Genomic DNA, 11275 nt, shown 5'->3' with positions numbered 1-11275 from the left:
GAGGCAGGCAGATCTCTATGAGTTCAAGGCCAGCCTGTTCTACAGAGTGAGTTCCAGGACAGCCAGGGCTGCACAGAGAAACCCTGTCTCGAAACTTCCTCACCCCTCCCAAGAAAAGAAAGAAAACTGGACAAAGTCTAAACAGTTGTTTGGAGAAGGTGTATAATAAGCAGCCACATGCAAAGCAGCTCATCATAAAGAGAAATACAGACCAGGGCACAATGAGATTCCACGTCACAGCCCCTGGGAGCGCAATGGAACGTGTTGGTGAAGCGCGGAAGAAAACAGAGCAGTCACATGTCACTGTGGGAATGTGGAACAGCATAAGTGTGGGGGGGAAAAAAAAACCCAGGCAGGCTTTCTCCAGTTCCCATGTGACTCAGAGGTCCCACCCTGAGGGCTATGATAAGCAAGAAAAATGAAAACTCAGATCCACATTAGAAATGTGCACATGGCTGCTCTTGGCAACAGTGTTTAGTCAGAGCTCCAAGACAGAAACAACACAAATATTCACTGGATGATGAATGAACAGACACGTGATCTGTGTCCAAATGGAATATTACTCAGCCATAAAAAAGGAACAGACGGAGCATGGATGCTCAACCATGGGTGGGTGTTGATGATGTTGCGCCATGTGAAAAAAGAACGGATAAGTATTGTCTGATTCCACTGACATGAGCGATGGGGAGCTGGGGGATGGGTTTAGGAACATGCTAAGTGAACGAAGCCAGACTGGAAGGCTGAATTATCCACTACAGGACTCCATCATATGAAGTATCTAGAATAAGCAAGTCTATGAAAACAGAGCGTAGATTAGACTAGTCCAGAAGTTGGGGGGCAGGAGGCTTACCAGCAAAGGAAGGAAGTCACTGCTAGAGGCACATTTTGGGGGGTAATAAAAGCATTGTAGAATTAAGAGGTAGGTCATGGTTATGAAACTGTACATACATACTCGCAACCCCCAAACTGTTCATTATTTGAAAGGATTTGATGGAGCCCAGCGTAATGGAGGACTCCTGCAATCCTAGGACAGGGAGTCAAGGCGGAGGACTTAGGTTTAAGGCCCACTTGGGAGACAAAACGAGCTGCAGGCCAGCCTGGACTACACAGTGGGGCCGGCCTGGGCTACACAGTGAGGTCAGCCTGGGCTACACAGTGAGGCTGGCTCAAAAATGACAAACCAAACCAAACCAAACCATAAATAGAAAAACAAGCCCTACCCCCATAAACGGTACAGTGTGTGCAAGCTTTTTCTCAAAAATGTTTTAATTCAATGTCTAACATAAGCAGCGACATTTATTATATATTAAGTACCAGCTTGAAACTGCCAAAAATTGAAATCACCCGATACCCACCCTCCCAATTCTTGACCAAAAGCTTTTCCGGCAAAGACAGGCTCTCCTCACTCCTTGACACAGTAGGTATGAACAGACACATAGGCCCGTGTGTCCTATGATGTGCCTCCATGTGATGCTGCCCGTGGCTCTGCAGGCGGTGGCTGCCCAGGCTCCTCTCACTGCCCAGGCCCCGAAAGACTCTTGTTCATGAACTGTCTCTTCACAAAGCAAGTCCACCACTGTCAAAGACACAAGACAGAGCGCACGCTCAGGGTCAGGGCACAGTGCAAGTGCAGGTGCGGCCAGCATTCCAGCCTCTTTATGACAAACAACAGTGTAAACAGCAGGCACCTCCCACTGAACTCAAAAGTGACCCCACAGAGCAGGGAAACGCGTCCACCTGGCCCTCCACAGGCGTGAGGTGCGCATCCACCCATGGGCAGGAAGGTACGTGAGGCAGACATGGCAGCATGCCTGTGTACTGCAGAACTATAGGCCGAGGCTCAAGCCCAACTTGGGTCACAGTTCCACATTACCCCCAACCAAGGGGCCCTGGCATGTACTGAACAAACACACACACACACACACACACACACACACACACACACACACACACACGACTGCTCCCTGTGGCTGTTCCCATCTCAATGCAATAGAACCACCATTTACATGGCATTAACAGGGTACTGCAGGTGCGGGGAACCTGGGGCATTTCAAAGCCTACAGAGGATGCACACAGGTCCTATACAGATGTCATGCCATTTCACAGCAGGGACCAACAGCCACAGACTGTGGACATATGGCTACCAAGGAAAAACTACACAGCCCATACATAAACGCTGCTCACGACTGAGATGGAGGCAGTGAACTCTATGCTAGCCGTTGTCTTCCAGGACAGGCAGAAATGAACGTTCCCCACAGTGGACTTCAGTGGTTTAGAAGGCTACGGGGTGAAGGCTCGAGCTCCAATTAAACAGGCAGAAGGGAACATCTCACCTTGCTGGGTTTATCATTCTGAGGGTCAAAAACCTTCTCACACAGCCTCAGTCCAGTCTCTTGCCTCAGCTGCTGGAGGTATGCCCGCATCATCTCTGCAATAAAAGGAAATCTTTGTGTGAGGAGGTACCCTAAACACGCGGCCTGTCTAGACACTGACCTTGGCGAGGTATCTGTACACATTCGACAGCTTAGGACAAGAAAGAATGGTCCAGATAGTCCTCTGGTCCCCATGTGAATGTGCATGTGCATGTGCGTGTGCGTGTGTGTGTGTGCATGCGACTGTGTGTGTGTGTGTGTGTGTGTGTGTGTGTGGTCTCCTTCCTCTGGGTGGGTCCCAGGAATCAAACCCAGGCCGTCAGGCTCAGCAGCGGGTGCCTTTACCAGCTGAGCCACCTTGCTGACGCAGAATGGTTCCATAACTACATCCGTGTTGGCTCAACAGTCTCTGCATGCTAGTTACACTTGTTCCCAAGCTCTCTTGTGATAGTAAGGCAACATGCGTGTGCTGAGCATCAGCCAGCGGGCTGGGGGGATGGATCAGAGGAGAAAGAGCCCGCCGTGCACGAGAACCTGAGACAATCTTCAGCACCCACATAAAGTAGAGTGGGCACGGTGGCCGGCCTGCCTGCACTGCCAGCCCTAGGAGGCAGGGCCGGGGGATCCCGGGAGCAAGCTGGCCAGTTACACTAGCTCAGGCAGTGAGCTCCAGGTTCAGTGAAAGAGCTCGCCTCGATATGCAGTGTAGACAGCGACCAAAGATCTGATGCCAACCTCTGGCCTCGGAGCACGCATGCACACAAGTACAGTCATACCCACTTGACTTGCCCACACCACAAACACACAAAACACCAATACCAATCAAGGCAAGAAAAGGAGTGGGCAGAAAGTGAGTCCGAGAAGCTGGACATGACACAGAGCCTTGTAATCTCAGCACCTAGGGAGCTGGGGCAGGAGGACTGTGAGTTCAAGATCAGTCTGGACTACAGAAAGAGATCACAGAAAGAGAAACAACCAAAAATGCACACACCAACACCAAGAGTAAGACGGAGACGGGATGGCTATACACACACAGACACACGCACGCACGCACACACAGACACACACACACATGCACGCGCACACACACACACTTCCAGTCTTGTTCTCACCGTCCTCCTGTTTGCTCGCAGGCTTGGCATAAATGGCATTGAGGGGAAAGCCAGGCTCTCCGGGAATGGGGAAGTTGGTGATCCCTAGCGTGTACATTTCTTTCTCGCCTTGGCTCTTGGAATTGCACTAAAATCAAAGGACACAGTTGGTAAGAAAACGTGAGAGTAATTCTCGAACTGCAACCCTTCACTGCACGCAGCTGCCAGGAGTGTGTGTGTGTGTGTGTTCTGTGAGTGCCCGTCTGCAGTGTGTGCATCTCTCTCGGCACCCTGCTCCCAAGGAATAAGCCCAGAGAAACTACTGCAGTGGAATACAGGAGTTCAAATACTAAAAACCAAACTTGCCACATAGGCACACATTTCTCTTCATAAATGCACACAATAATATCTTTTATTTTTATTTTTATTGAGTCAGAATCTTAGTATGTAGCTTTTGCTGTCCTTGAACTCGTGACACAAACTAGGCTGGCCTCGAACTCACAGAGATCCACCTGCTCCTGCCTCCTGAGTGCTAGAATTAAAGGTGTGAGCCTCTACCCTACAGTAGAATCTTACTAGTTAAATTCTGAAGCAGAGATGAATATGGACATCAGAGTCAGCTCTTTGCAACAGCTGAGGCTTTTACATGGGGGAGACTCTAACATGGCTGTCTGCTGCGGTCCACTCTCCACCTCCCGGTCCCCTGCCCCCGTGTCAGTCCCCTATGGGGTCCGAGGTCCACAACAGAAGAGATCAGACTTTAGCCTGTCCTCGGGTCTTGGCAGACCCGGGTGGCTGTGCCGGGTAGCCTTTGCCTCTCTGTGTCCTCGTGTCTCCTTACCTTTTGGAGTTTCTTCAGACACTCAGAAATGTAGAGCGTGATGTAGATCAGGGTCCTGTCTGCTTCATTCTACAGGGGAGAAGAAAACAACACAACGGCTGCGTGAGGTGGATGACCGCATGAGGTGGATCGTTCAGGGCATCTCCGTCTCCGTTATCCGCTGGCATCCATAGGTGCTCAGTTTCCCCAAACCCAGCTGTGTGGCTGCCCTGGCCAACAGCCCCTTCCTCATGCTGTGTAGGGTAAAAAATGGAGAGCTGGGGTGACCACAGGGGGCTCATTTAAAAAAACCCCTTTCCTATGAATATCTCTGAGAACAGACACATCCCTTCCTTGGCAGTGGAAGGAGCCACTGCACATGTGACGAGTTCTGGGAGAGTTCTACAGGTCCAACATCTCCACCGTCTGGAAGAATTGAAGACAGCGGGTGACTACTGATCACATGTCAGTCGCCTGTACTCCAGTTTTACAGTTATAGTCAGAAAAAGGTTACACGTGTCTCCGCTCCACTCTCTGCTTTGTTCTGAGAGGGTCTCTGCTCCACAGCCCTGGCTAGCCTCTCGTTCTTGGACAACCTTTAAGCCTCCGGCTCCTGACAGGCAAGTCCTGTATCTAGTGTGTCCCTGTCACACCTCTCACAAACGCAGCACAGGCTCAGTGCTGGATAGAGTCCACATTCTGATGGATCCTGCTGTCCCAGAGAGGAGCAGAAGGTGAAGCCACACAGTTCACAGTGCTGTCAAGAACATTCCTTGCCCTTCTTTGTGCCTAGCTCACCATAGAAGCTCGGGAGATGTGTGTCTCGTACCATCCGTACCATCCATTCCTTTATAGCCAGGCCCTCTACTCTCCCCCGGCCACCCTCCTCACAGTGAGGGAAGGGAGGACGAGGTCCCAGGAAGGACTAGGGCAAGTGGGTCTGGTACGTCACGGATGCTTAATCAATACTGAACACACACAGATGCGTCTAGAGCGGAGCTTGGCAAACCCTGACAAGGCCGGATAATAAGCTGTTTAGGCTTTGTGGCTAATGACCAGTTGTGACTGGTCGGCCACTGTTCAGTGTGAAAACAGACACAGCGAATGCATAAACAAACAGGCTCGGCTGTGCTCCAGTAAGGTTTATTTGTAAAAACAGGCAGTGGGTCGTCTGGCGTGCACAGCGGTAACAAGTGTAGAAGAGAAAGAATCAAAAGGGGTGAGGTGGGGCTGGAGAGATGGCTCAGCGGTTAAGAGCACTGACTGCTCTTCCAAAGGTCCTGAGTTCAAATCCCAGCAACCACATGGTGGCTCACAACCATCCTTAAGATCTGATTCCCTCTTCTGGAGTATATGAAGACAGCTACAGTGTACTTACACATAATAAATAAATAAATCTTTAAAAAAAAAAAAAAAAAGGGGTGAGGTGAGGGCTCGGCGGTTCAGAGCGACTGCTTTTGCAGTGGACCTGGGTTTATCCCACAACACACAGTGGTAGCTTGTAGTCATTTCTAACTTGAGTCACAGGGGATTTAACTCCTTCCACTACGCAGACACAGACACAGACAGACACAGATACACACACCCATTAAACTTTTCTTGTTTGGCCGGGCGTGGTGGCGGACGCCTTTAATCCCAGCACTCGGGAGGGAGGCAGAGGCAGGCTGATTTCTGAGTTTGAGGCCAGCCTGGTCTACAATGTGAGTTCAAGGACAGCCAGGGCTACACAAAGAAACCCTGTCTTGAACCCCCCCCCCCCAAAAAAAATTCTTGTTTCACTTTTTGGTTTTTCTATCTTTTTTCTTTTTCTTTCTTTTCTTTTCTTTTCTTTTTTTTTTTTTTTAAGATTTATTTACTATTATATATAAGTACACTGTAGCTGTCTTCAGATGCACCAGAAGAAGGCGTCAGATCTTATTACGGATGGTTGTGAGCCACCATGTGGTTGCTGGGATTTGAACTCAGGTCCTTTGGAAGAGCAGTCAGTGCTCTTAACCACTGAGCCATCTCTCCAGTCCTTTTTTGGTTTTTTTGAGACAGGGTTTCTCTGTGTAGCCCTGGCTGTCCTGGAACTCACTCTGTAGACCAGGCTGGCCTCGAACTCAGAAATCAACTTTTTGGTTTTTCGAGACAAGGTTTCTCTGTGTAGTCCAGGCTATCCTGAAACTACCTCTGTAGACCAGGCTGGTCCCATACTCACAGAGATCCTGCCTCTGCCTCCTGAGTGTTGGGATTAATGGTGTGTGCTACCACACCCACCCTTCAATAAATAATCTGAAATAAAGAAAGCAAGATAGCAAGCAGGCAAGCAAGAAAGGAAGAGAAACTAACAGCACCCTCCTCAGGGTCTCTCCTCAAATCAGGCGCCCTCACCATTTAGCCCTCACAGCAGCCTGACTTCCAGGTAGATGTTTATCCCCTTCTGAAAACTAAGCATTCCCCGGAAGTTACCTTGATTTCATAGTTCTTGAAGAAGACGTTGGCCTTGAAGTAATAGATGGCTTCATCCACAATGTCCGTGTCTTTGGCTAAGTGGGAGACAAGAGAAGGCAGAGAGCGTTACCACAGACAAACCCTATACCCAGTGGCTGCAGAGGCGGCCAGCACAGGTGCCCAAGCCTAGCGCACAGATGGAGACCTAGATAAAGGAAGCCAGGGAAAGTGCTGCAGGGTCTCTGCTGGGTTCAGGGCCTGGGGATCTGGCGCCCTCTGCTGGGCTCCCAGGGAACCGCGCAGCACACATTCCTCCCGAAGTGGTGGCACACACCTTTAATCCCAGCAGTCTGGAAGCAGAGGCAGGGGGATCCCTTGGTTGGAAGGCCAGCCTGGTCTACAGAGGGAGTTCCAGACAGCCAGGGCTACACAAGGAAACCCTGTCTTCAAAACCAAAACCAAACCAACTCAAAATACCCCAACCAAACAAAACCCTCACATGTGTGTCTGTATGTATGCCACATGTGTACAGATGCCAACAGAGGTCAGAGGGCACCAGATCCCTTGGAGCTGGAGTTACAGGTACTTGAGAGGCCAATGTAGATGCTGGGAACAGAACTGACCTCTGGAGGAGCAGGAAGTGCTCATAACCTCTGAGCCTTCCCCTCAGCCCGAGCACAGTGTAACCAAGTGCTCCATATAATTTTATTCGAACCCACGCACTGTCATCTCAGGAGAAATGCTCAAATGATTTAGGAACATCGGGGACATTTCCTTCTTTTTATGAGAACTGTGGCTTAAATCCAGCATGTTCTAAATCGCCCCTAACTGAGGGAAGCCAGAGCACCGTGTGACAGACGCACATCTCGTTACACAATCTCTTTGGCAATCTGTCCTCTCTTCTTCATTTTGAAAGGTCAGACTTCCCGGGTCTGACGAGCAGCAGCTGGCTGCATCAGCACCACATGACATCCTTGGCCTGGGCTGCAGCTCCCTCACGGCCCCGCTGGCGCTCTGCTGAGGGTCGCGTCAGACTTTAGCTCTACCTTCCTGTTCTCAGTGTCCCGCTCCTGAGAAAAGAACATTTCTCCAGAGCACCTAAAGGAGATGGTGGAGGAGAGGAGACCTAGACAGAGGCTTGAAAGACACCCGTGCAGCAGGAAAGGGTTTTCTACAGCCGAGGCTTGAACCCAGAGCCTCCCACATGCTACAGACAAACTCTATCACAGACATCTGCTCCAACAGTTCCAGCCCCTCTGGGATGAGGGACGGTCACCCTCCTGTGTTCAGTTTCTCCCTGGAGGACTCAGCTTGAAGGTGGCTGGGGATTCTCCACTCTGGGTTGGCTGTGCTGCGTCTTCTAGTGCAATGTGCTATCTGTAACCGTGTGACAGGGCTCGTTGGCCAGCAACTTTCAAGTACTGCAGCCCTCCTTAACGCTGTCTTTCTCCACCTGCTCCTCCTTCTCAAAATCAAGGAAGCCCTGTGGTGACTTGCCAAATCTACTCCGTTTACTTAAATTTCAACCAGTGTTGCAAACAAATTCGTTCAAGAGGAAGTCAAGTCAAAAAATCTGGCAGAGGAAGGAAAGGCAAAGGGAAGGGGACACAGATGGGGATTGTAACTGTGTGCTTGGGGACCAGACATTCGCAGGGTCTGGGCGCTGTGTCTGCAATTACAGAAAGGACACCGTTGGCGGGACATCTCAAGATGTGTCAGTGTTGAAAATGAAGCTTTGGGAACGGTGAAAAATTGGCTCAGAAATCGAATGGGGGAGCTGGAGTGTGGCTGAGGGTGGAATGGACATTGCATCTTGATGGCTACAAACAATAATGAGTAGTAAGGACGTGTAACCCCAAAATTCTCAGACTAGACTGGGAAACCAAGCTGTGAACACGTATCCAAAAATCACAATACAGCTTTAATCCTGGCACTTGGGAGGCAGAGGCGGGACTACACAGAGAAACCCTGTCTAAAACACAAACACACACACACACATACCCCAACAAAAACTAAAACAAAAAAAACCCCACACAAACAAGACCACCAGCTACCAATCAATAAATGGACTAAAGAATAGATTTTAAAAGGTAATACACAGAGGACGATAATTATTGTACCAATACTTCAACGTTTTCAGATTACTAAATATCAAAAGTCAACCAATCAATAAATGGACTAAAGAATAGATTTTAAAAGGTAATACACAGAGGACGATAATTATTGTACCAATACTTCAACGTTTTCAGATTACTAAATATCAAAAGTCAACCAATCAATAAATGGACTAATGAGCAGACGCTTTTCAAACTAAGAAATACAAATGGCCAGTAACTATTTTTTCAAGTGTTCAACATTTCTGATCTCAGGGATACACAAATTTATACTGCTCTGAGACACTACCTTACCCCAGTCAGAAGGCCAATCATTAGGAGGTGTACTGGTGAGCCAAGGCTAGACATCAAGACCCTAACTTTAGTCACGCGCTAGAGAGATGGCTCAGTGGTTAAGGACACTGGCTGCTTTTCAGAGGACCCGGTTTCAGTTTCCAGTACCTACATGGTGGCTCACAACCCCCTGAAACACCAGTTTTAGGAACTCCAATGCCCTCTTTGGTTTCTGTGGACACCAAGCACAAATATGGTACACCTACATCCAGACGGGCAGACATTCACACACACAAAATAAAAAAAAATATTTTAAAACCAAAAAAACTAAGTATGCTTTTTAAAAAACCTGACAACAAATGTTAGAGAGGATGTGGGGGAAAGGGGAGCCTGATTCGCTGGTAGTCAAAGTGCAAATTAACATGGCCATTGTGGAAATCAGTTTGAAGGGTCCTTAAATGATTAAAAACAGTCTTCCCATATGATCCAGCATTTTACTCCTGGGCACATACCCACAGGCCTCCTGTCCTGCCACAGTCTTAGTTACACATCTGCATTTACTGCTACTTTACTTCCATAGCAAAGACAAGGAGCCCAGCTAGTTGTCCATCAACAGATGAACTGACAATGAAAATGTAGCTCTATGCAAAATGAAGCATCATTAGGCTGTAAAGGTAAATGAAACCAGGGCGGTTTTATCTTTTTTAGAGATCTATGTATTTTATGCGTATCGGTGTATTGCTGCATGTGTATCTGTGTGAGGGCGTCAGAGTCCCAGGAACTGGAGTTACAGACAGCGACAAGCTGCCATGTGGGTGCTGAGACTTGAACCCTGGCCCTCTGGGAGAGCAGCCGGTGTACTAAACCACTGAGCCACCTCTCCAGCCCCGAAAAGGAAATCATGAGATGTGTGGAAAGAGGATGAACATGCAACGTAAACCAGCAAGGTGATCCAAACCCAGACCAGAAAAGAACGCACATTCTCCCCAGCCTGTGACACCCTCACGTAAGCGGATGGAAGTGCACGCACAGGATAACATCTGTGAAGGAGCCCAAGGACCAGGAACGTCAGAGAGAGGGAAGGACAGACAACGGGTTCGAGGACTCTGGAACATAAAGCTACGGCTTTTTCCATTTTCCTTTTTTTTTTTGTTTTTTTTTGTTTTTGCGAGACAGGGTTTCTCTGTGTAGCCCTGGCTGTCCTAGAACTCACTTTGTAGACCAGGTTGGCCTCGAACTCAGAAATCTGCCTGCCTCTGCCTCCCGAGTGGTGCCACCATGCCCGGCTTCTTCTTCTTCTTCTTCTTTCTTTCTTTCTTTCTTTTTTTTTTTTTAAGACAGAGCTTCACATAGCCCAGGTTGGCCTGGAACTTGCTAAAAATGACTTTGAACTCCAGATCTTCCTGCCGCCTCCTCCTAAGTGCTAGGATTCCAGGTGTGCGCCGCAACCCCTGGCTCTCAATGTACTGCATGGAACTCGGGGTCTCCTGCAGGTCAAGCAATGTCTCTACCAGCGGGGCCACGTCCCCCAGCCCACATTTCCTTTCAGCTCACGTGAACATCCTGGAGGAGTTCGAATGTGGCTTCCTGTGGAGCTCATGAAGTGTAACAGGAAGCCGAGTAATAGTGACTCAAGCTAAGCTCTTCTCTGCTCTCAAGTCAGCAGGCCTGCTTGGAACCCAAACAAAAGAAGCCCGACACTTACTCTCCCGAGGGGCAGGTCCTTTGAACTGGCTTCGGATGGGCAACAGTGCCATGTTACCGATGAGCTTGGTGTCCGGGTCCATGAGAGAAGAGTGGTAAGCCTGCAGGGGCCAGCCCAGGGAAGAAAGAACAAGTGTCACCAGGAGACGAGGCTAGGCCTCCAGAGGGACAACATCCTCAGGACCAACTGTGGGAGGAGAGGGCAGGTGCGGCTCCGGGGAGCCAGCGCCTGACTCAAGAGAACCAACTAGTAGATGTTGAGACAGTCTATCAGCGGGCGGATAAGGGTAGCCTTCCGCTCACACTAGACTAGACATGGAAAACAGAGGTAGGCGGTATCTCAAACCTCACCATAAAAAAAAAATAACAGGGCTGGAGAGATGGCTCAGCAGTTAAGAGCACTGACTGCTCTTCCAAAGGTCCTGAGTTCAAATCCCAGCAACCACATGGTGGCTCACAACCATCCGT

General features: G+C 49.3%; 1 protein-coding gene across 1 annotated transcript in view; it reads right to left on the bottom strand.

Annotated features, from left to right (window-relative positions):
• Positions 1-1244: 1244 nt before the first annotated feature.
• Arpc3 (actin related protein 2/3 complex subunit 3) overlaps positions 1245-11275 on the bottom strand; it is a 14415-nt gene continuing 4384 nt past the window's right edge. The window contains exons 2-7 of the mRNA XM_021186887.1: positions 10809-10908; positions 6735-6811; positions 4305-4373; positions 3485-3611; positions 2334-2428; positions 1245-1576 (exon numbers count right to left, since the gene is read on the bottom strand). Of these exons, the coding sequence (XP_021042546.1) occupies positions 1514-1576; positions 2334-2428; positions 3485-3611; positions 4305-4373; positions 6735-6811; positions 10809-10908 (531 nt within the window). The 3' untranslated portion in view covers positions 1245-1513. The remainder of the gene's footprint in view (positions 1577-2333; positions 2429-3484; positions 3612-4304; positions 4374-6734; positions 6812-10808; positions 10909-11275) is intronic.

This window comes from Mus pahari, chromosome 23 (genome assembly GCF_900095145.1).
Source record: "Mus pahari chromosome 23, PAHARI_EIJ_v1.1, whole genome shotgun sequence".
Lineage (NCBI taxonomy): Eukaryota > Metazoa > Chordata > Mammalia > Rodentia > Muridae > Mus > Mus pahari.
Note: the sequence above shows the minus strand (reverse complement) of the source record. Positions and strands in the feature narration are given on the sequence as shown.